General features: G+C 42.4%; 1 protein-coding gene across 1 annotated transcript in view; it reads right to left on the reverse strand.

Moving 5' to 3' along the window:
* IBTK (inhibitor of Bruton tyrosine kinase) overlaps nucleotides 1-26,055 on the reverse strand; it is a 72,850-nt gene that overhangs the window by 34,778 nt on the left and 12,017 nt on the right. The window contains exons 7-23 of the mRNA XM_018569573.1: nucleotides 25,369-25,486; nucleotides 24,819-24,999; nucleotides 24,602-24,725; nucleotides 23,084-23,261; nucleotides 21,867-21,911; nucleotides 20,667-20,799; nucleotides 20,396-20,437; nucleotides 18,227-18,835; nucleotides 14,021-14,107; nucleotides 12,728-12,810; nucleotides 12,600-12,637; nucleotides 11,834-11,930; nucleotides 9,650-9,751; nucleotides 6,327-6,444; nucleotides 5,933-5,993; nucleotides 3,522-3,649; nucleotides 361-473 (exon numbers count right to left, since the gene is read on the reverse strand). Coding sequence (XP_018425075.1) covers nucleotides 361-473; nucleotides 3,522-3,649; nucleotides 5,933-5,993; nucleotides 6,327-6,444; nucleotides 9,650-9,751; nucleotides 11,834-11,930; nucleotides 12,600-12,637; nucleotides 12,728-12,810; nucleotides 14,021-14,107; nucleotides 18,227-18,835; nucleotides 20,396-20,437; nucleotides 20,667-20,799; nucleotides 21,867-21,911; nucleotides 23,084-23,261; nucleotides 24,602-24,725; nucleotides 24,819-24,999; nucleotides 25,369-25,486 — 2,257 coding nt within the window. The remainder of the gene's footprint in view (nucleotides 1-360; nucleotides 474-3,521; nucleotides 3,650-5,932; nucleotides 5,994-6,326; nucleotides 6,445-9,649; nucleotides 9,752-11,833; nucleotides 11,931-12,599; nucleotides 12,638-12,727; nucleotides 12,811-14,020; nucleotides 14,108-18,226; nucleotides 18,836-20,395; nucleotides 20,438-20,666; nucleotides 20,800-21,866; nucleotides 21,912-23,083; nucleotides 23,262-24,601; nucleotides 24,726-24,818; nucleotides 25,000-25,368; nucleotides 25,487-26,055) is intronic.

Below are 26,055 nucleotides of genomic sequence, written 5' to 3' on the forward strand. Positions count from 1 at the left end.
GGGGGGCGGGGGGGGGGGTTGGGGGTGTTTAAGTAATTCTCAGGCCTAAAAATGTGGATCTTGACATGTGTGAGGGTATATGTTACGTATTAAAAATATATCTTTGGCAATCATTTGAAGGAATTAATGGCTCATACCAAAAAGTCAACAATGCTATCTTAACTTGACAGGTCTGCTGCTTTCAGAAAAGTATATAATTTAGGAGTTATCGAATGATCTTTCAAGTCTGTAATGTGTGTTTCATCGGCATGTGGAATGGACAAATGAAGAGACCCAGATCTGTAAAAGGCTTTCACTAACGGCATTAAAAAGAAAAGCAAACAGAGATTAATGATGAAACACAGCAAAAGGCAAACAGACCTGTTGAAGGTGGGCTCTGAATAATGTCAGAAAGGTTGTATCCTCCAGAGCTGTCCAAACGTTTCCTTGGTTTCTTTTTGGCTTTAGTTTTAGTTTTTTTGAAAACTGTTTCTCTAAGAACAGACAGAATTATTTTAAAAATATGTTTACAGTCCACCATAATCATTGCTTTTGCCTTCATACAGGAAGATTATGTTTACAAGACCCCACAATAAACATGCCAGCTGCAATAAACTGTCTGAACCAGGCCACACAACTGATTTAAAACACTTTAATTATAGACGACTAGAACAGAAAACTGTAACTGTAAAAATAAAAGGGCACTTTGAAACAATGAACAGCTGCATGCTGGAAAAATAACCAGGGCTGGGTGTTTGATATAAAAAGTTTTTGTCCAACCAAAACTTTTTTTACTTGGTTTTGGAAAGAATGGGGAGAGATTGGAACTTGTGTAAAATAACAGAACAATGTTTGGGAACTTGAAGTGAACCTGTGTCCCGGTTATGCGCCTTCAAGTATTTTCATAGAGAGCTCTTCCTAAAAGAGCTTTAAAACAAGCCCTCACTGACCTCTGTAGCTGCAGGCACTGTGGAGCAATTAATCAGTTCACAGCAGAAGCAACAAAGTCATTCAAGTCATTCTCTCAGCAGCTCAGTTTACCCTGCTCTGCCAGCCTACCAATTTCTAATGCAAACACAGAGCAGGAGCACTGATAGGGGGGAGCAGGAGGAGATGAGCAGCTTAGACAACCGGCTTGAATGACTTCAGTGCTTTTGCTGTGAATTTGAAAATGCTTTGCTCCACAGTGCCTGCAGCTATAGGTCAGTGAGGGCCTAAAAGCTAAATTACTGCTTAAGGATATGTAAATACTTGAATGACTATAGTCTGGTCACAGGGTACTCAGCAACAGCAAAGACAGGCAAGATCAGATGATCACTACCCGAATATCACTAACATGGGAAACAGGATAAGTCTTGATACAAGTTAATGCAACAATATAAAATCTCAAGATGTACAAAAAAGGGGGGAAAAAAAATAATGTTGTTGTTTAATCAGCGATTGTCATGCAACCGAACCTAATTACAAGGGCTACCAGCCACTGAAAGGGATACACCATCAGTGGCACCAAAGGTTTTTGCTCAGAGTCAGATATTCTTGTGTGAAAAGCTAATACATCTGTAGGAAAAGTGACACTGTAGAAGAGCTACAAATTAGATTTGACATCTGGCAATCTAATTTAAAGTGTGTATAGTGTGTGCGTATATATATATATATAGGGGCTGCGGAAATTAACGATTAATTCCTCGATTAATCGTTAATTTTTTGGATCGATCAAAATTCTTTTGATCGGTACTCACCTCTACGCCGGCTTCCGGGTCTTCCGGGAGTTCAGTTGGAGATCCGGTGACGTCACGGACATAGACGTCACCGGACTCCTCCCCCCTTCCCCAAGTGGCTCCGTTTGCTAACGAAGGGAAGGGGGAGGAGTCCGCTGATGTCCGTGACGTCACCAGACTCCTCCCCCCCTTTCCTCTCTACAGCACGGGGGCCTCTCCACGGAGACTCGCATCACGGGGGCCTCTGTACGGAGACTCACAATACGGGGACCTTTCTACAACACAGGGGCCTCTCTATGGAGACTCGCAACACGGGGGCTAAAAAGAAAAAAAAAAAAAACTTCCATTAATCTGCATAGAGTACAGCTAGTGTTAGAAACCAAGTTTGTTAGAATCCATTCCAACCAACCAATGTTTGAATCCATTCAGGTCTGCTTAAATAGCTGCCCCCTCCGCTGCAGATGCCTTACGCTCCATATCATTAAATAACATGTACTCGGGGCAGCAGGTACCCCTTGTGCTCTCTGCCCCTGCCGCACACCTCATCGTTTTGTTGCATGTTTCCTGAAGCACAATGACGCTCAACAAGAAGAATCACAAATATTTTCAGTGGTGCCCATTTACACCTAAGCTTTATATCCATTGTAGCTTGAAGATGGAATAGGTACATGAGCTTCTAGGGCAGTTCTTGACCCCATAGATTTTAAAAGGAGTGCACAATTTTTGCACCTAACAAGTGTCTGGTCCTGCTATTAACTAGCTATCAATTGGTTAAAAAAAAAAGTGCACTCAATTAGATAGAGATAGAGATAGAGATAGAGATAGAGATAGAGATAGAGATAGAGATAGAGATAGAGATAGAGATAGAGATAGAGATAGAGATAGAGATAGAGATAGAGATAGAGATAGAGATAGAGATAGAGATAGAGATAGAGATAGAGATAGAGATAGAGATAGAGATAGAGATAGAGATAGAGATAGAGATAGAGATAGAGATAGAGATAGAGATAGAGATAGAGATAGAGATAGAGATAGAGATAGAGATAGAGATAGAGATAGAGATAGAGATAGAGATAGAGATAGAGATAGAGATAGAGATAGAGATAGAGATAGAGATAGAGATAGAGATAGAGAAAGTTTACTGGATTAAGGGAAAATTAGTGAAATGAATGAGTGAAACAAATACATGGTCTCAACCAATTAGATCAAATCCCTAACTGGAATACAGGTGTGTTGCAGAGTAGCCACCACTCCAAGCTCACATTTATTTTACTCATTTGTATTGAGATTGTAGTCCATAACAGGAGTGAGCTTGGAGTGGTGGCTACTTTACAACACACACAGGAACTATGGGGAAGAAATGTAGCCAGAAGGAAGGACAGTGTCAGCACCAATTCAGAGATGATTTGAGGATCTACAGCTGAGTGATACACAAATAAGTTACATTTTGGTTAATAGGTACAGTACTTGAATGCATTTTTAAGGTTTAACTCCTGTGTTTAGTGTCACTTTAAGTTGGCCGTACATGCTACAAGTTGCATCCCCGCTGCTAAATACCTGAACACTGCCTGCATCTGGCTGGATACCGGCGCCGTTTGGCCAATAATTTTAAGACCAGCTCCTTACACAAATTTGATTAAAAACAAAAAATCGACTTTGCAAGCAAAGGGGTGCCAACAGGGGCCACCCACAGCAGGAGTCGGATGAAAAGCGAGCAGTATAAGGCCAACTTTAGAATCTGATCAACTGGTACAGTATACAGCAACACCTATGGTTCTCCCATATTTCATAATGTTATTAAAAAGACCAGGAAGACGAGCTTACGGGGTGGCTTGTTCAGAAAAACTGTCCTCCCTGATGGACATGAAACTTTCAATGTCTTCTGTCTCTAAAGTGCTGATGTCAGGACCATCCAAATATGGGGTAAGGAGTCTCTTGTCCATGGCAGGAATCTGTGTTTAAGATTAGAAGAAAAAGAGACAAAAGGGAGAATTAAAGAAAACAGTGAGATATCAGTGCACAGCACTGACACTGGAATCAGGACAAAGTGATTAGGACAAAACAAAAAGCAGTTAAAGTCAAAAAGTCCTTAGGCTATGTCAAATGCTGATTAAATCTCTTACAATGTATGCTGCTTCTTTATGTTTAAGTGTTAGTTTCTTAGGAATCAGCTGGTCCCCTGAGCATTGGCCCTGATACACTGTTTACGGGTGGCTCCTTTACCTTGGAGCCACCCATGTGTGTGCAAGTAAGCTGTGTGTATGTCCACAAACACACAGAAACAGCAAGGCAATCCACTTCTCTGCTCCCCCCTCTTCCAAGCTAGTAGATGTACAGTTGCTGGAGACTGCTCTGTCCCTTGTGATCTTGTACTGCACAGGAATTTCAGGGAAGAGGGGCATAGAGAGTTGGAGCCAGCTGTTCAGAAACATGATGACTAAGTACTATTTTAACTCTGCATCCACTTCATGTGTTGGTGTAGCCGCAGGCAATATAGTGATGTAAGGGGATGCAGCCCCAAAGCAAATGAACACTGCGGTCAATATTAAATTTAACATAGGGCAGGAAAAAGCGGAGGACTCACACTAGGACATGAAGTGAATGCTCTCTTTTGGCATTCAAATAACAACCCTCATATATTTTGTTCCTGGCATTCATACAACCTGGAAAACATACTCCCTGCTACTAACCCCTCCAATACCTGTGCCGCCACCACCATCATCATGGGTGTTCGTTGCTTTTATCCTGCAAGTCATTTAGAACCGCAGTTTATCCCAGTTTCAATTAAAGTGGGACTATAATTGTACATGGTACATTAAGTAAAAACTTTACAAATGGCTGGATTTGATACCTCACATTTATCATGTTCTTGCAGTAAAAATGATGTGCCAAATCCAATGAAATTTTATTGCTACCTTGCAATTTCGCCGCCTGAGGTGGGAACGCGCACACGCCCTGGGGGGCCGGGGGTAGTGCATGGGGCGTGATGCACGCTAATGACGGTTGGTGGCCTCTGCATCATCTCACTGGTTGCTAAGAGCTGGGAAGGACGCTGGCCAGAGCATCCCGGGTTTCTAGGAGCTGGACAGGGAGATGTGTTAGGGCAATACACATCTCCATCTCCCCGCCCCGCTCTTAGCAACCTGGGATGCTTTGGCCGGAAAGGGGGCAGCAGGCACGCTGCAAACATTGTGCAGCAGAGCAGCCATGCTGCTTTGCCCAGCCACTCCCACGTGACTCAATGAGATGCCGCCTGAGGCAACAGCCTCGTGTTGCCTCACTATAGGGATGGCCCTGATTGCTACCAAATGCTGATCTGCTATCCGGTATTCCCAGTATTGAATGGGATGCAGCAGTAGACTCCAAGTGGTAGCATAAAAACGACAATAACTTTCAGAGAAGATCACATGAAAAATCCACTCTACTCTGTACTATAACTGCTAACCCACATGTACCCTGTGCCATGTGGGCAAGATTAAAGTAGAGGCCATCATAAATAACTATCATAAATAATGATTGCACTGGTGTCAGATACGGAGACGTAACTCTCACAGAAAAGGTTAGGATTTTAGCATTTTTATAACAATAACTTTTGCTCTTTCACAGCAGTATTATGGACATGACTTGCTACATACCCATCCCGATCAAGGCACCCCTATGGTGCTAGTAAATGTACACATATGTGGCCAAGACGCATAACATTAACTGTCATCTGCCAACATGCTTAAAAGCAAAGTACTACACACTAACAGTTTCATGTTCTGACTAGGTTTACCCCCTTACCCCGAATGGAGAAAATAAAAGTTCCATCAGCCAGCATGGAAGAGTGACTTGTAGTTTCAACGAAATGCAAAGTGATGTGACATCTATTGACACTTCCTCCCATCCATGTTACTGTATGTCTGTGCTAAAGTACCGTCATGGGAGGAACAATCAGCAAGAGCCAAAACATTGCATCCACGATCTACTGATCGCAATTGCAATGCTTTACTGGCTCCTATGCAAAAAAATAATAAATGCACTTTTCTTTTTCCTTTTAAGAAGTGTGCATTTATTATTTTTATGCAAAAGGTGGAATCTCCCTTTAAAAGGCTGAGAACACAAGCACCACTATCACACAGCTATTCATTATACTTTAAAAGCAACAGAAAAAAAATATTAGATCCATCCTAAATGCAATGCACAGAGAATATTTCCGCGCTGACGCAAAACTACACCTCTACTTTTCTCCTTACCATTTTTCTATAAGAATCTGCCAGGTCTTTCAGGACATCATCACTCAAAACATCCAATGACCTAAGCAAAGAAAAGCTAATTACCATAACAGCAAAAGCATGTTTCGACTGAAGTACATATTGTTTATATCTTATAGTTCAGTCTCTAATTAATGTGATCTGCATCCATCTGTAAATCATAAGCACACACTTGACTGCACTATGAAGAGGCAGAGTGGGCTTTCCATTAGCACACATTCATAAGAGCGCCGTTGTGTGCGGATGTGCTTTTTTTCAATACCTTGCCTTTCAGGACGCAGAAAAAGCTTTTCCATGAAAAGTACAGGACTGCACTAGAAAGCAATTTGAAATAATGGCATTTAGAAAAACAATGAAGACGTGATCGTATATATACCTTGCTTCCAACAAAGCTGCCATATTCAGTCCTATAAACTGGAAACAGGAAAGCTTCAGCTGATTGGCATTGTACAAAGCAGCAAACTCCAATAACTCAGCAGCATTTTTCAGGGTAACTAGTGTAAAAAAAGAAATGTTATTATTCGCCATACATGTGGGTAAAACTGTAATGTTCATAAATTATCAAGCAGAACGCCAAGGAAATAATAACACTCTTTAATTCAAAGATTAGTTAAAATCATTAATAGTATATTTACATATAGCTAAGGTACATACCTGCATTTGTTTCTATATTAGCTCTCAGTAATCCCCTGTACAGCAGTAGAGAGAGTCAGCACTCTGATCTAATCAGTACTCTACTGCATTTCACAGTACTGTCAGTCTAACACTGTCAATATCATTATGTTTCTGCTCCTTCTTTGTCTATCAGCAGGCTTAAGGTGCGGATGGCTTAAAATGTGTTCCATGCAACTATAAGTAAGGTAGGCAATATATGTGGGATGTAATTTTAAAGCTGAACGCCAGGAAAAATCTATTTTTAAAAGTAGATTGCGTCACCTCTAACCATTCACATGTAACATCTGAAGGGCTGCAGGGGATGCTCAAATTTTCATTTGTAGTTCATGTTACATGCTGTATGTCCATTGATTTTCAGGCGGTGCTGCATTAATTTCTTATCTCTTACAATGAGTGTAGAGAGTTGCCCGCTGCCACCTTCTCCATTTAGTAAAGCCCTGTATTCTTTTCAATTGATACACGGCGCTCCTTGATTGGACAAGGTGGAGAGGAGAGACATCACGATCCACCGTTGTCCAATCAGAGAATATCTTGTATTCATTTAAGAATACAGGACGTTTCTAGAATGGAGAAGATACCAAGCGAGCAACTCTCTATGCTTAATGTAAGAGATGAGAAGTTGGTGCAGCATCACCAGAAGATCTTTTTTTTTTTTTAACTTTTTTGTTTACACTTACCTTGATTCTTATCACATAGGGGCTAAAAGTCCGCCTACGTGATAGCCAATATACAATGACAGTTCCTCTTTATGGAGACATCAGGGGATTCTAAGAAAGAGATCTGCTTCATCAGCTTCTTCTCTGGCTATAGCAGCCAGAGAAATGACAGCTAAAGGCGGAAGTGATGTAATACACAGCACTTTTGCCATGAAAGACAGAGGAGGAGAGATCAGCGGTGGGGGAATGCTGAGCTCTCCTCCTCAGTAATAGTGACGGTGTTCTCGGTCCCGGACCTGCAGGGGGGCAGTGGAGCCTGGAATAACCATCAGCAAAGGGGGTGCGCACTGTGCGTGGCCATACAAGCGATCAGCCGGCTGTAGAACGCTTGTATGTAACGGCTGTTTACATTCGCGGTGGGACTCTGCTGCTAGCGGGTGCGAGCAGGAAAAATAAAAAATCATGTACATGTACATCCACCTGCCAGGAAGCATTCGCCGTCTGCCCTTGTTTTGACAATGGGCGGACGGCAAGTGGTTAAAGTAATGCGATGTGAAAGGGCCAAGTAACAAATATGAAGCAGGTGTTATACCAATTTAGACCTAAAAATATTAATACACAGTAAAATCTAGAGAATATCATTTTGGCCTAGAGTCCTACTTTAAAGAACCCGACATCACGGGCATTTGTAATCAAAGTGTATAAATGATGTGACTTCTGATTATTTACTTTTATGCGCGCCATGTCAGAAGACAAGTGTCAGGCTGCAAGGGCATCCTGTCACCTGCATAAGTTCAGTGCTGATAACAGACACTCAAAACAACTCCATATAACAAAAGGTGCTGCCAGGATTACATGAAAAGAAAGGCCTTGGTAATGCACAGCTTTGCCTGCCTCCTGCAGCTTGGAAAGAGTATCAGATTGTTACAAACGTCTGTTTCTATTTCTGACTGTTTCTCTTCAATCTCAAAAAAGTTATAGTAGCGGAGGATCTTCAGCAATGCACACCAGAACTCCTACTAAAACGGACTTTCTCCAGATAAGAAACTGAGCTATAGGTGTATAGGGTACAGTTTACCAATTTTATAGTCTACCACAAAGGGTGACCAAAAGCTAAATCTAGGTTCACACCTAAGCAAATATGACCACACGCACATTGATTAGCGTTTTTTACCCATCACCGTGCGCTGCTTAAGGCCTCATTCACACTTCCGCGCATATACGCGCGTACGTGCGTATTGTACCATATGCAACACATGCAAATAAATGGCTCCATACACATAGCCGCGCATGGAGCCGTATATTTGCGTAGCGTATATATGCGCAAAAACAGAATGGAACAGAGATGCGTCCGGACAGCGTATTGCTGCGTATTTACGCGCACATACGCGTATATACGCGCGTACATGCACACAGCACATTAAAAATTCCATTACGACTGATGCAATCTGGGATTGCATATAGTGCACGCATATACGCTCCTATATACGCCCATGGACGCTCCTATATACGCAATATACAATTTTGCTTGCGTTGTGTGTGAATGAGGCCTTAGGGATGCCCATTAATTTCAAATTGCACCAAAGAAATGTGTGCAGGTTTTTTTTTTCCAAAGCGCATTGCACCAAAACACATGGTACTTGGTTATCAAGCATCCTGGTGTCAGTGTGAACAAACAGAGCGGGCACCCAATGAGTGGCTGCTATCCGAATACAAAAGAAACAGCAGGAATTCCTCGATCAACACTCGTCTAACGTTGATGGAGGAATCTGGGCTATTTTTTTTTTTTTTCCGTTTAGCCTGCGGGTTCTATGGCCACCATACAAGTACAGACATGCTGTGATATCAGGCCATAAAACCAATGTCAAAGACTGTTATCTGCCAGTAATAACAGACAGGTTAAAAAAAAGAGCCTCACACCTAGAAGGTATTGCCGTAATCTTCCACTATTATACAGCAGAAGACTCCAAAAGATCCCTGTTCAAACAGTGACTTGTCTTATCAATATGTACCCAGTTTTATTTGTGCAGCTTTGCAAATAAATACCTTTCTTCTCCCATACTGTAAATGTCACAGAGATCACAAATAGAGCAGTGTTTACATTGGGAGCATCGATGTGACTCTAAGAGCACTGCTTTAATATTTGCCAAGCAGTGTACAACACAAGAGTCATCTTTTATCACGTTTCCACCCAGCTGGCCAGCGCACGGTTCTCGGTAAATGAGGTGTGGCCACAGTCATTCCGAGGCGTTACTCTTCATCCACCTACAATCTGTGTAAGCATTATGAATAATGGAGCTTACCAGCTGCTATACCAGGAAATAAACAGCATATAACCTTCCTCAAACACTACTGCTCTTCTACTTACGTCTCTCAGTAAGTGTGACCTCGCATATCTCCTTCAATCTAATGATAAGTAGCTGATCAGCCATTACTAGGACATTGCATATAAACTCCACGTTTGCAGACTCTGGAAGGAAAGTGTATATAATAAATTCAATGAGCAAAATGCAACTTCTCAAGATATTATAATGAGAACTAATACAAGTACTGTACAGATAATGGAAGTCTCTTCTGAGTGTCCTTATCCTGGTTCAATGGCAAGTACTGTGAGTAGTTTATTTGCTTACATTGCATATATTCTTAAGCTGGTCATACACTGCTTGAATTTGGCCCGAGTCCCTGGCCAAAAAAAAAAGGGTCCCTTTTTATGCGGCTTTCTGATCAGATCCTCCTGTCAGTGTTTAAGGCGGATCTGATCAGAAACCCAATGTAACTCTATGGGCAGCCAGATGTGCATCGGTTTATATCCGATTACCTCCGAGTCTGTCTAGGCCGACCACCTAAAACTTAAAGAAAAGCTGTGGTTTGCATAGGTAGGGCAAAACAGGTATGCTTTAATGTCCACTTACACAGAACCACATACTTACCTTTCCATTGCTCCCCTGCCACTCAAGTTCAGATGTTGGCAGCAAGGACACTAACCTCTAAAGTACTCAGAGATTACACAGGACTGTGGAGTGTCTCTCCAACCCAAGTGACAGTGCTCAGCAAACCACTTCTGCGATCACAAGATGAAGGGACTGAACAAAGTGGTAGTGGAATGAAGGAAAGAGAGTATGTGCTACAATGGACGGGGACATTAGATAGAAAGTGTTGATTTGCTTTGTGCTCAGGAGACCAGCTGATTCTGCAGGATACTAAAATTTGGAAACATCAAGGAGCAGCATTGTAAGTGATTGTACCAGCATTTAAAAAAAGCTTAAAAACATTATGGCTTCAATATCACTGTAGATTTCACGAAAAACCCATGTCACCATATATTCATGCAGTCGCAGACAGAGGATTTAGACCTGTGACTCGCAGTAAGGGTCACGATACACAATACAATCTGATCGTATAATCAACTTCAGGTCGGTCCTCCTATTGCATAGTTTTGGGAAATCTAATCTACTGAAGTAGAATAGCAAAGGATCAGACCAGGCAAAATCTTTATTTAGCCAAGTTTAATGATCAATGCTGCAGCTGGGAACAAGCAACAGCCAGGTTGAAAAACAGAGGCTCTCAGGCCCCTTTTATTAAGAAATGTTACAATAGAACCATATGGGCTACAATATAATTGGCTGCCAAGGCCTACATCACTAAGGCCCCATTCACACACAAATCGGCCTGCACATGCAGCTCCGTGCAAGGCCGTACCAAGTAGCTGCCGGGAAGGACAGGGGCTGCGTTTGATTAGTACGCAGCCCCCGCCCTTCGCTATGGGGCTACGCGGCCGTACGCCCCCCTACACTAACCTCAATTGCAGGTCCATAGGGGTGCAGGTTTTCTGGCTGGGACACATACAGAATCCATTCCGGCGGCGTATGAATACGATCACCCGCACCCCTACGGACCTGCAATTGAGGTGAGTGTAGGGGGGCGTACGGCCGCGTAGCCCCATAGAGAAGGACGGGGGCTGCGTACTAAATCACACGAAGCCCCTGTCCTTCCCGGCAGCTACTTGGTACGGCCCCGCACGCAGCATGGAGCTGTACGTGCAGGCCGATTTGTGTGCGAATGGGGCCTAACTGACAATAAATCTGACATTTCTGCAGGCAGTGTGTCTCCTAAGTTGATCTAGACCCTTCCATATGAATTCTGTCTCCGCTCCTGGACTGAAACGTGCAGAATGCGTCTTGTATGCTCTTGGGATTCATCTAAAGTTTATTTGATCTTTAGTTAATGTAAAAATTGCACTACACTAACCAATTAGAGCAAGTGAAATGACAGATACAGAAACTGATATCAATAACTGGCTTGGTGTATAAAGCAACTGACGAACACTACATAAAAGTGACAGAATGGGTAGTAGTGTTTACAGAATTCTTCAAAAAAAATTCTTATATGATTGATTAAATAATTCATAAAAACTGTTTGGATGTGATCAACCAACTAGGACCTAGGTGTTGCAGTCTTATAAACTGCTGTCTGATCTTTCACCTTATATGATGAAAAATGTGTTCTTCTATGTGTAGCCTCAGACACATAGGAAATATGATAGCACACTTACCTTTTACTCTAGGAGCTTCATCGGTGTAGATATACTCAATAATAACCTGCAATACATCCGAGTGGACGGGCATTTCTAGAGCTGTACAGCAGGATGCCTGTTACAAAGAAACATTTAAATGATAGGAGTTCATTAACCACAAGGACTTTCTATTTCCTAACTGTATTTACCCTATCCTAACTATCTACTATATATTTCAAATCATAAACACTGCTTGCTTTCTTGTTGTACAGCACTCATTTAGTTATGTTGCCTTCTCCATTTGGCTACGTGAAAGGTGTCACTGGATGTAATTTTGTTCATAAGGCCTCGTTCAAACAGACAGCAAGTAGTAAAAAGATGGGGAGATTCCCGTTTATACCACCCTTCCTGCCCAGCCACCTGTAAAGTCTGGCAGGCAGTGCTGCATGTCAAACGCGACCATTACAATCAATCAATGGGACCATGCCACAAGCGTGTATCCACATATTGCAACTGAAAATCCCCATTAGTATTTAAAATGAAAAAAAATATATATATATTTCCTCATTCGGGAGGTGACAGTATGCCCTCCTGAACCCCAGGCAACTTGTTGCTTTACCACCCTCTTTAAAGCAATCCACCACAGATCGCTTTTCAGAGGGGCGGTGGAGCCACCAATCTGAATGAGGCCTGGACCGGACATGCCCCCAAATCTCTAGATGGGCTAATGCCCTAAGCTTTTAACAATAACTGTAAAAATCAACCCCGATTTCTTCTACATGAATAATTAAAACGTTCACTGTACCTCAATCCAAGGGTTGCCAAGCATGGAGTGAAAGTATTCTATGAGAATGAAAGCAAAGAGTCAGAACAGAAAGCATTGGATAATGTAAACAGAATTAATATAGTTCTGCACACAAGTATAACACATACCAAGCCTGGCACAAAGAACACATTTATGGCAGTTAAATTCTTTTCCATCCTCTGATCTCATTGTTACATCACACAACGAGGTACTGCAAAATAAAAACACAAATTCAATTGAAATTAAATATATAGTGTGATTATAAAGTACAGAAGTAACCCCTAGGGCTGCAACAACCTACAGAGTGCACAGAACCATTGCCAGAATATGGACAGCCTCAATCTCATCAGGAGGCAAAGCAGAGAGTCTCTCAAGCGATGTTTTTGAAAAATTTACTACGCAACAAATCAACTCAAAGGATTGGGAACCCATTGATAGAGAAATGCCTTGCTTGTCATTTTGATAGATTGTCCGTCATGCTGTAATCTCTCTTGACAAAGCTAGGAGAGCTATAGTTCATATACAATGGAGATACCATAAATTATTATGGGCTTATGCTGTAAACCATGGGTCCTCATACTGCGGCCCGCATGCCCCTTGCCATAGGCGTCAGGGCCAGATTAACGTAGGGGCTGAGGGAACTGCAGCTCCAGGCCCCTAACTTAAAATAGGCCCAGCCACCCTAAACAACATATAGCAATCAATCGGCCGGCCGCCGGCGGGGTTTGGGGAGAGATCGCCATTCTGCCGGTCCCACCTGGGTGTTGGGGAAGAGACACAGGCCGTTCCGGAAGCCTGACAGCTTGTGTGTCCGGCCTGCGTGGCTACGCCCTTTCATCTCAGGACGCAGGCCGAGGCACGGGACGTACGAAAGCATGGCAAATCAAATGCCAGGCTTCCTTGAGCAGCGTAATGCCAGGGCGACTGCGCCGCTCCAACTTTGGGCGCACGCCAGCACAGGCTCCTGGAGGGCGGCCGATAAGAAGAGAGCTGGGATATGACGTGATGTAATTTTCCTGCCTCTACAAAAGCTGCACGCCGCCATCGAGAGGTAAGACAGGGCAGCTTACATGCCCATTCATTTTTATAAATAACAAATACTTGAGCTGTACAAAATAATAACAAATCATGCTGGTACATGTCCCAGGCTAAGAAAAATTAATTGTATTAAAAAAATGTTTTCTTGATTAAAGAAGTTGCTAAAAATATTTCTATATACCATCTAAGAGCTTATTCACACCAATTGAGGTGCGTTCAAAAACGGCAGCTGTTGGAACGCACAGCAATCGCTCACTAAAGTTCCCCCTTTGTTCTGGGACGGGAGGGGGCATGGCGGTGCATTGAAGTCAATGGCACCACAGCCACCCCCCCCCATTTTTCAAACTAGGTACCATAGAGTAAATATGTCATTAACTACATACCATTTCTTTTGGTTAAATCTTTGCTTGTTCCCACTTTTCTTGTTTACAACATTAATTGCTCCATTTTCATATCGAACGCCATCCAGCCTAGAACACAAAATGTAACATTAGAATAGTAGGCATCCAGTGATTATCATCTGACCTTAAAATCCTCTCAATTAATGATAACAGGGAGATGACAAAGACTTAAAAGGAGAACTACGGGGTCAGTGTTTTTCCCCATAGTTCTCCTCAAGGTCACGGGAGGCCATAAACTAGCATCCTCCCATCACCCAAAGCTCAGTATATTGCGAGCTACAGCTCACGGTATACTGAGGCCGCCGCAGGCGGGACGCATCCCGACATTACTGTCGAGATCCACCCAGCTGCGTGATTGACAGCTGGCTCTGCCCATCTAGAGGCAGAGCCAGCTGTACCCGCACCCTCGCCCGTCCGTTCCGACAGTCAGCGCTGGAGGATCGGAAAAGAGAATGGGGGAATCCCTGCGGGAGCCGTGAGTGACAGTCACGGCTCTCTGCAGGGACATGATCGAGGAGTGAGCGAGCAACGGTATGTGTTCGCTCACTTCCCGATCTATTGAGCCGACGTGTGACAGTCTCATTGTCACACGTCGGCTCGAACTATGAGGTTGAGTGAAAATCACTCACCTCATAGTTCCCCTTTAAAGATTATTTCATATACTTGGTACCTGCAAATTATTTATTACAGGTCCGCTGGGAGAAAGACAGCGCAGGAAGCTTTGTCAGCTTTTACAGAATCGCCCTGACAGACTCACTAACCCCTGGGTGTTCGTAAACCAATGATGGTATCAAAGGAGGGCCCACATGTGCCCAAAACACTAGTTTGATATGCTTAAACTGAATATTAGAGTTGGGCAGGTTTACCATTGACTTTGTTAAACATTATTTAAATTTGCACATCCGAGTGCCTCAGGCTTCAGGTGTCCCACAGTGCTGGAAAAAGGCATTCAATGGTATGTACATAGTCATCTGAGGTTATTGCTGCTAAGTAATTAAAAGGTTTTCTAAAGTAGTAAAACAACTAGGACCAAAACACATATTTACGCTGTAGTAATGTGTAGGTTATCACAACGCATGTCATTTTTAATGGCACCACAACATAGTAAAGCAACGCAGCTCCAATGCACACGTGCTACAGCACTGTGTGTTCTGGTGTGCTAAAAAATGGTGCATGTAATTTTGTGCTGCGTTGTCAGCCCCTTACTGAATGTTTTGCCTTAAAGAAGAACTCCAGAAAAAAAAATTTATTAACCCTTGCAGTGGGGCTGCCCCTGTACTGCAAGGGTTAAGTGTTCATTTTTGTCTAGGTTAAAAAAATGTTATACTCACCCAATGTTCTGGACCAGCTTTTTTCTTGTTTCCCAGAGCCTCTCTCCTTCTCCTCTACAGCGGTCTAAGCTCTTATAAATCATCATGCACAGTGTAGAGACGTGAGGATGCTGAGGAAGTTTACAATGCTGCTGTAGAGGAGGAGAGAGGCTGGAGAGAGCGCTGTAACAGTTGGCCAACTCTGAGCTTCGGGTAAGTATAACTTTTTTATTTTAGCACCTGGACAAAGATGAGCACTTAACCCTTTCAGTGTGTAAATATATATATATATATATACACACACACACATACACACATATATACAAACATATATTTATTACATCTCTCGTTTCTTTAGATTAGGCCTTTGGGCAGACTACAAGCTATTCTGAAGAATTTAAAAAGAAATTGGCGGGACAAAGTGGGGTTTCCCTCAGTAGCATACAATGCACCACCCAAGCCTCAAGATCTTTAACCCTTTGGTAGGACAGACAGCATCCATATCTAGTTTATAACTGATAATGGGATCTGCCAGCACAGTATAGACTGTGTATAATAGTAAAAATAACCCAGAACCTACTAAGCACTCAAACATGTTGGCCGACACTGGCACTCACAATGCTCACGCAAAAATACCCAAATGTTATTCACCGTAGCTGCAATTACAAAATTAATTTCTATGAGCACCATCCTTATGTTAATTGTTATGCTAATAATTTATGCAAACCATTGCTTTGCAAAAGGTTTTTGTTACACTCTCCACTGGAGCGATTTCCCAGAACTACCTATCCCTGAGATACGCTGTTATCAAACATGACATGAGAGCCAGCAACAAAAACTTGAGGTTTTAACCCTTCTCTACTCTAGCCCAAAAAAGAGAAGCCTATAGTATTGCATCATTTTTGCTATGTTTACCTTTATAAGGCAAGCTTATAAATTTAAATATAGGAAAGAAAGGATGACAACAAACCTTGAACTCAAATTGCTGAGGCCAAACCTCTTGGCTAGATTCTGCAGCATTTTAACAGGGCTAGTTTCTTCACTAACATATTTGCTCTTTTTGGACGGCTTTGTTTTGCCCTTTTTTTTGTCAATGTTCGCACAGATCTGGCTGTTCTTGTACACCTCATAGGCAGACTTGCCTTTGCCATCCTCATGAAAGTGAATCTTCTGGAAATCTGAAATGATGTTATCTTGATTTTATGAGGTTGAGTGAAAATCACTCACCTCATAGTTCCCCTTTAAAGATTATTTCATATACTTGGTACCTGCAAATTATTTATTACAGGTCCGCTGGGAGAAAGACAGCGCAGGAAGCTTTGTCAGCTTTTACAGAATCGCCCTGACAGACTCACTAACCCCTGGGTGTTCGTAAACCAATGATGGTATCAAAGGAGGGCCCACATGTGCCCAAAACACTAGTTTGATATGCTTAAACTGAATATTAGAGTTGGGCAGGTTTACCATTGACTTTGTTAAACATTATTTAAATTTGCACATCCGAGTGCCTCAGGCTTCAGGTGTCCCACAGTGCTGGAAAAAGGCATTCAATGGTATGTACATAGTCATCTGAGGTTATTGCTGCTAAGTAATTAAAAGGTTTTCTAAAGTAGTAAAACAACTAGGACCAAAACACATATTTACGCTGTAGTAATGTGTAGGTTATCACAACGCATGTCATTTTTAATGGCACCACAACATAGTAAAGCAACGCAGCTCCAATGCACACGTGCTACAGCACTGTGTGTTCTGGTGTGCTAAAAAATGGTGCATGTAATTTTGTGCTGCGTTGTCAGCCCCTTACTGAATGTTTTGCCTTAAAGAAGAACTCCAGAAAAAAAAATTTATTAACCCTTGCAGTGGGGCTGCCCCTGTACTGCAAGGGTTAAGTGTTCATTTTTGTCTAGGTTAAAAAAATGTTATACTCACCCAATGTTCTGGACCAGCTTTTTTCTTGTTTCCCAGAGCCTCTCTCCTTCTCCTCTACAGCGGTCTAAGCTCTTATAAATCATCATGCACAGTGTAGAGACGTGAGGATGCTGAGGAAGTTTACAATGCTGCTGTAGAGGAGGAGAGAGGCTGGAGAGAGCGCTGTAACAGTTGGCCAACTCTGAGCTTCGGGTAAGTATAACTTTTTTATTTTAGCACCTGGACAAAGATGAGCACTTAACCCTTTCAGTGTGTAAATATATATATATATATATACACACACACACATACACACATATATACAAACATATATTTATTACATCTCTCGTTTCTTTAGATTAGGCCTTTGGGCAGACTACAAGCTATTCTGAAGAATTTAAAAAGAAATTGGCGGGACAAAGTGGGGTTTCCCTCAGTAGCATACAATGCACCACCCAAGCCTCAAGATCTTTAACCCTTTGGTAGGACAGACAGCATCCATATCTAGTTTATAACTGATAATGGGATCTGCCAGCACAGTATAGACTGTGTATAATAGTAAAAATAACCCAGAACCTACTAAGCACTCAAACATGTTGGCCGACACTGGCACTCACAATGCTCACGCAAAAATACCCAAATGTTATTCACCGTAGCTGCAATTACAAAATTAATTTCTATGAGCACCATCCTTATGTTAATTGTTATGCTAATAATTTATGCAAACCATTGCTTTGCAAAAGGTTTTTGTTACACTCTCCACTGGAGCGATTTCCCAGAACTACCTATCCCTGAGATACGCTGTTATCAAACATGACATGAGAGCCAGCAACAAAAACTTGAGGTTTTAACCCTTCTCTACTCTAGCCCAAAAAAGAGAAGCCTATAGTATTGCATCATTTTTGCTATGTTTACCTTTATAAGGCAAGCTTATAAATTTAAATATAGGAAAGAAAGGATGACAACAAACCTTGAACTCAAATTGCTGAGGCCAAACCTCTTGGCTAGATTCTGCAGCATTTTAACAGGGCTAGTTTCTTCACTAACATATTTGCTCTTTTTGGACGGCTTTGTTTTGCCCTTTTTTTTGTCAATGTTCGCACAGATCTGGCTGTTCTTGTACACCTCATAGGCAGACTTGCCTTTGCCATCCTCATGAAAGTGAATCTTCTGGAAATCTGAAATGATGTTATCTTGATTTTCTTCTATTTTTTCTTTGAAGACAAATCTGGGTTTGTGACCGTAGACCAACATGTCACATGTGTCAGTGTACACAAACTGCAGGATGTAAGTGAAAAGCCCTGGGGGGACTTTCTCAATGACAATCAGATCATGCCCTGCTGAATCCTCTCCATTATGGTAGAGATCTTGAAAGTCAGCTTGGTTACTGTCCCCTGAAGAAAACAGCTTGCGGAAGTAGTCGCATTTCATGGACAGTATGTATTTGTGTGCAGGAAATGTCTGGGAACCCACCAGGAAAGTCACATCGTGAATGTTGTCCAGCTCGTCAACTTCTTCAAGCAGTTTACCAAAATCTTCAGCAAAAATTGAGGAAGACACCACAGGGACTTCAAAAAGGCTAGAAAGCAAAATAAAAACACCAGCTTTAAATCTGCTTATTTGCCATTTCAGAATCATAATTTTTACTGAGTTTTATTCCCCATAACCACATCAAATATGACATTAAGCGTCCAGGATAACAGCTAAGCACGCATCCTAAAAACACAGACCTGGACATTTTACGGCCCGTGGGCTGGTTTGTCTGTCCCTGTCCGGCCTGTGGTCTGGACACAGACCAATCGCCGACCTGTGCTTATTTACGGCTGGCTCACACTGGATGTGCCAGCCTCCAAAGCCATTGTGTCCGCTGCAAGCCATAGCCCAGCAAAGGTCAGCGATTGGTCCATGTCCAGATTGTGGTCGTTTCAGTCATTGACAAAGATGTCAGGGGTCCTTCTCTTCCTCTGCAGTCAGTGACATCAGGGATCCTCCTTTTCTGCACTCATTGGTTGCTAGGAGCGCCGGGGGTCCTAGCAACCAGTGTTGTCAAATGTATTCCTGCCCCCAGCATTCCAGGAGGATGGAAGAATATCTTCTTCCATCCTCTCCAGAGCTCCACCTCCAGGCTCCTGCCTCTGGCCTATCAAGAAAAAGAAATTGAGGCCGCATATTTGGGGACAATAAGCAGGGATCTCAAGTCTCCCTGATGTTCAGGGAGTCTCCCTCAATTGGACAGCAGCTCCCTGACGTCAGCGAGAGAGGCATTTTCTCCCTGAAAGGTTTACTCTGAGTAAACCTTTCGCTTGGCTCTGTCTCAGAAGGAAGAAGCTACTTGCTGCACAGAGAGGGCAACATATACTACTATTGAGAGCAGGTACAGGCACTGAGATCTACTGCGGCAGGGTTGAGAGAGTGCAGTTAACCCTTTGTGGATAATATATTATCAATTATATGTCCTGGTTGTCTAGTTATAGAGAACATTTATTTCATTTGCTGCCCATAGCAACTAGTCAACTGTGTATCAGGGACTTGACTCCTCTGGGTTTTTATATTCGGACGGCGGCTGCTGTAAAAAAACAAAAAAAAACAGAAAGGGCACCTCCCTGAAATGAGAAGGGAACCTCCCTGAAATAAGGTTTTGCAGGTTGGGATGTCTAAATAAGGCTTCAGCCTTCATTTTGTTAAAAGAGAACTATGGCCATAGTTCTCTTCAGGGTCAGAGGAGGACATATATAGTAATGTTCTCCTGTGACCCAAAACGCAGTATTTAGTGGGCTATTGCAGAGCCATGCCGCAGCTCGAACTGATGCCGACAATACTGTCGAGATCCAGCTGATTGACAGCTTTCTCTGACTCTAGAGGCAGAGCCAGCTGTGCCCACCCACTCCCCTGTCCGTTCCTCCAGTCAGCGCTTCAGAAACTGAGAGGCGAGTGGGGGAATCCCTGTGGGGAACGGTGACTTGACAGACACCGCTCTCTGCAGGGAAAGGATTGGGACGTCAGCAATCGGCGGTATGTGTTCACTGACTGCCCAATCAACAGAGCCGACCTGTGACAGCTTCTATGTCACAGGCCGGCTTGAATCCTTCCTTAAATATTTGGGGGGGGGTTTCCCACCTACATCACCACTGCCCGAAACAGATTTGTTTTGAATGAGTGAGGTGAGGTTGGGAAAAATATACTTTGTAATAAACCATGAGACGTGAAATCCCAAATAATTAATACAGACACAGCCTGAATATGGCACATCCAGTCCGTTAGGGGTTGCGGCAACTAATCTATGGGTATGAGGGTAGACTTGTTCCAGTTTATCAATGGGCCAGAATAATGACCAAAGTTCTCAATTATAGACCTGGCATTAGGGAAAGAGGTGTTCATCAGCCGGGAACGACAAAGTGCCAGCTGCATACAATGCATGTATATCCTCTTGACCTTTTACAAAGCCCACCACTTCAGTAGACTGTATTATAAGGAGCAGAGGCTCAATTGCCAGTGCAAGTAGTAAAAGGAGATAAGAGGCAGCCAGCCCTGACACATAATGCGCTGAGGGGAGAAGTCAGTCTAACATAAGCCTGGAGATGGACATAGAGATGTTGTACCCATTTCAAATAGTTTGGACCAAACCCAGATTTTCTAAGTACACCCCATAGATAGAACCACTGCACACTATCAAAGCCTTTAGCCACAGAAACAGCCAACAGAGCTATAATGCCTATATTATACAAGTGTGGGGGTGGGAGTGTAAGAATTTCCCATTTGTCTAGGTCAATTGCAAGGGGGTGTTAGGAGCCGGGGTTACTTTCTGCTTGGCTGCACCTGCTCCTTCTGCCTCCCTCCCACACAGCCACTCTCCCACTTCCCTGGATCGATGCCAATTGTTAGGTAGCAGGCCAGCCCTGGCAGCATGGCACTCACTACCACTGGCTAACGGCGCCCTACTCTGGTGGCATCCTTATTGCTAGGCCCCATATGTCTAGCCTCTTTTGCTGCTACTGGTCCATGGCATTGTGGAGCTCTATTTTCATAGGTTTTTGCTTCCTGGCCCCTGACCTGGCTCTGCTTTGCCTGGACTGCTCACCCTGCTTTTGACCTTTGCTTTGGCTATCTTTAAACTGCCGCCTGACTTGACCGCAGTTTGGATAACACCTACTCTCTTGGATTGCTACCTGCCCTGACCCCTGCTAGGATAACGACTACTCTCTTTGATCTACGTATTCACTCTAACTTGTGGGTTACTGGGTGGGGTCTTTGTTCTCCGAAAATAGCTTGCTCCTTAAGCCCCGGCGGCATCGGAGTATCACTAGGAATACTGCGCCTTATAGAGAAGGCGGCTGCTATAGGTCAGACTTTGCATATGCTCAGCTATTTACAAAGAACTACACCCTAAATGGTATCCCTCAGGGTGAAACTGCCCAGTGTTCTAGGCTTTAGAAGTATATAATGAACAATAAAATCCCATAATAGTCTATAGAACAGGTAAAAGCAGTTTGTCAGCTAGAAGAACCTCAGTGGAAAAAGGAGGAACATAAATATTAGCTATAACACATTTAACAGCATAAACAGTACAATGCACAAAAAGGTACCATCCCTGTTTGTTGGCCTGAACATACCTGCAGGAGAACAAAACACTACGATCAATGAGAATATTAAACCCCCTAGAATAAGAGGAGTAATGAGAATAGATTGAATATTGAAAATTCCACCTATTCAGAAGTTTGAAAGTCTATGCTGTAAGTTGGGTCTCAGAAAACAGTTTACAGCCAGTTTGTGTTATAGTAATTAATCAAAAACAGCATTCCTCTTGACAAAGTCAATTGGTAAATTTAATACAAATACGGAGATATTTGTGAAACTCATGTGATTGGCCCCCTTTGCAAGTGTGAATAGGGCCTAAACATTTTATAAGGACATAACCTTTAATATCCACATAAATCTTTAAGATACTTCAAATAAAATAATGTTACAATTTACTATCAAAACACAAAAGCACTAACAATAACTTACTTTATCCGAGTATACCATTACATGCTATTCTTACAAGATTTCCAGATGAGTAAGCAATACCCCTTAGGAATCAATCATTCTGTTTATTCTCTTAACTCACTGCCTTTATGTATGCGGTTATTTATAAGAGGAGATGAAAACGCTGCTTGGTAGCAAACTTTTTTTTCCTTCTAGGGTTAGTGTTAGCCACTATGTGCTGTCATTCCTGTATATTTTTTTTTCAAACTTCCATGCTCACATATAGTGGCTATACATATATCCATATACTAATTTTAGCCTTTGACATATATGCTTTATTTTTATGAAACCTGAGAAAAAAAAAATCCAAATCGGGCTTGAAACACGGTGACAAGTTATGCAATATGTGAAGTTCCAAAGAAGTTATGATCATACTCACAAACATCAGATCAAGACTATCAAAAAGAGAAAGAGAAATTCACTTGATGTACATACAAAGCACAAGAATGTACATCTTATAAAAAGAACTGTGTGTTCATTTCAAGTGAAGTCTGAACTCTTGCATAAGAGAGTTTTCACCCTCCTCTCTTAGAAATTGAGCCTTATAGCTTTTTATTGACCTTCTATATCTTCTGTTAGCTCTGCATAAAATTCCCCCCCTTCTCTCTGTATTATCTTACAAATCCTTAACACACCGCAATAAATCAGACCAGCTTATGTCAGACTTTGATGTGTGTATTGGTCACCAATATCGCAATAGTCTATCATAATTTGAGCCCACTGGTTAATGGTAATAGCACCTGCATTCCAAATTTATTTCCACGACAGGTTAATTTGACACAAGTTTCAGGTTTCCAAAAATCACCTTTTTTATCTGTGCAGTTTTTCTTCTCACACATCCACTTTCCAGTAAACCCTTCACCTTCTGGAGTGATAAACAGCATTTCATTCTTATTAAGGGCAAAATCAGACATAAACACTTGGCGGCCATAAACCCAACGGCACTGCTTCAGCGAAGTGCTGGAAGACTTCCAGCAAAATACCTTAAAATGAGATAAATTGATGAACTTAAAGTGTAGCAGAACAAATCATGGCAAAAATTCAAATTGTTGAAAAGTCACATAAAGCGAGTTCTCCAAACTCTGAAGTACCCAGTTTTTTACTTCAGCTGCCAGCACTGACCAGAGCAGTAGGAGAGCGAAAGATACATATATGCTTGTTGAGGGTGATGACATTAAAGAAAACCTGGGGGTGGGGTTGAGAGTTAAGACAGCAATTTACAGGCCAAATGCTAGGGAAGTTTTAGGGATCTATTTATCCCTAAGCTGTTAACTGTGCGAACGAGATTTGCTGCACTGCATGGTTACTAGATGGACCCAAGGATCACAGAATACCCCATGTTCCTTGAACTCTACCTAGTATCCAAATAGTGCTGCAAATCTTGTTCACATAGTGTACAGCTGTGCAAGTGGTTTACTAATGAGCCTCTAAGGCTGCAGTCACATGGGGCATTCTGGAAGTCCTGCGGCAAGAGCCTATGTATTCTTGCGGTTGGAATCCCAGATGTCCCCCCCTCAGATACACCCGCTGTACCCATTGAAGTTATAACGAACTAAACCCAAACCTTTTTTTTTGGTACTTTAGTCCTCGTTTGGGTCAAAGGTGCAGAGCCACGCTGCAGCCAGAAAGGATTGCGACAATATTGTTGGGATCCACCCTGCTGCCTGATTGGCAGTTGGCTCTGCCTCTCTAGAGTCAGCTGTGCCCGCCACCTCCCCTGTCTGTCCCTCCAATGAGCTCTGGAGGAACAGAGAGGGGAAGGGGGAATTCCTGAGGAGAGCGGTGACTGCCTCCGACAGATGTGCCTGCTGTCATCCTGTCATTACTTGATAGGGCACAGCAGATACATCTGAATGGGGTCACCTGGGATTCCTACTGCAAGAATCAGTAATTGTCACAGGACTCCCAGAATGCCCCATTTAAATGCAGCTTAAGTGTCAAAATGAGAGCTCTGCGTTAAATGTTATGGCTTTGCCAAGGGGAGAATTAAATGTGGCGTTACTTAAGTGTAGGGACAGTTTTTTGATTAAACATAGCAATAACTTAAACATTTTGGATAGATTTAAAAACCTGCACCTGGCCGTAGTGTTCCTCAGTGAACTCTGACAACTGCTGTGTTCAGGGGGGTACTACACCTACACCTCAATAAAAAGTTGTCAAAAAGTATATAATGAGATTCTCCTAAATGTTCTAAACAAATTCTGAAAAGGATTTCTTTTTATTTATTTTTTTTAAAGGCCAACTTTCACTTTAAAACAAAACAGCAAAGTCCCCTAGAGAACAGATCTCTATTAGGCATGTAAAGGTCTAAATGCATACATACTCTTCCAGCTTGATCCAAGGCAAGTATACTAACAGACTGGCCACCATTTTCTTTGAGATGCTGCGTATCGGCTTTTTGATCCAAATATCCTCCACAAACAAGAACTTTTTTTAAGTTTAGTTGCCTAAAAAAGAAAAAAAAACAAAAAAAAAAACCTGTTCACCGCACTTCCAACACACAGCACAGATTTGTAAAAAGGTATATAGAAATATCTCACTTTGATGCTAGCTTCTTGCACTGGTACTCTGTAAGAAGGTATAGGTCTCCTCTATCAGTAACACAGACTGTAGCTCCATTACTAGCAGCCACAAGAGATATACTAATGTCTTTATGGTGCAGAGCAGAGACTTGCCGAGGACTGCTGACAAGCTTTTCTCCATTGGGATCTACCAGGTATCCTAGAAGAAACAAACCATTAGCTTTTCATGACACCGATGAAGATGGAAATCGGTTGTCATAGAAATATACAGGGACTGCCACTGCAAGCTGTTATGTTAACTCCTGGCATCAATACATTGAGTCGCTGACCCAGAAAAAGCCAAAGATACAAGACATCCTTAACTGCATACAACCCCCCCACCTCCAATCAGTAACACAAAGTATTAAAAGCAAAAGGGTTAAAATGACAGCCAGGGAGCCTTTTTCAGGTGAGGTCAGTGACGGTAGCATCCTTCGTGACAGGTGTCATTTAAACAGAAAAAGCAGTAAAAACATTTGTACTGTGACCAACGACTGTACAAAAAAAAGTCTCTGGTAGGATTACATACCTAATTGACCTCCATTTAGTCCCATTGTATACACTGCATCTCTACTCCACAGGACAGTGTGAAACCTTCCAGCAGTCACCCCTATCACTGATTTGCCTTTCAAAGTTTTGGCTTGAACCTGTTGAAACAAAGAAAATTACTTACAAAAAAAAAAAAAACAACCAAACTTAAAGTTGAACTCTAGACAAACCGCTAAATACACAGAGCAAATACATATATAGGAGCTGTCTAACATGCCAAGGATTTGTATTTCTGCCAATCCAGACCTGAGATTTACTCAGCTCTGCCACACAGTATAGCCAGCCCTGACTTTTCTCTGCTGCAGTTAACCACAAAAGCTAGGTCACTTCCATGCCCCAACCAGTGACCCATGTGTAAAAAGCCCAATAGGAGTGTCAAGCAAAAGGTCTGAGAGTCCAAAAGCTTTTAAAATTGATGTTTAAAAAACAAAACCATAGAATAGCCAACACGTTTTAAATACCCCCCCCATTCCTCAGGGCTTAGAATTAGATAGATTTGAGGACTTAAACTCATGGTCAGGGCGAGTGAATCAATGGATCAACAACAACCCGCCCTGTGAATGGGCAGTGAAGTGGAAGCAACAGACCGAGGAGATCATCTTTCTGCACTCTACTCTTGTCAGCATGTGTCTTGTTGGCCCATGTAAATACCATACACCTGATTGAC

Source organism: Nanorana parkeri, unplaced genomic scaffold, assembly GCF_000935625.1.
Source record: "Nanorana parkeri isolate BGI_ZX_2015 unplaced genomic scaffold, ASM93562v1 scaffold1360, whole genome shotgun sequence".
In the NCBI taxonomy this organism is placed as follows: domain Eukaryota; kingdom Metazoa; phylum Chordata; class Amphibia; order Anura; family Dicroglossidae; genus Nanorana; species Nanorana parkeri.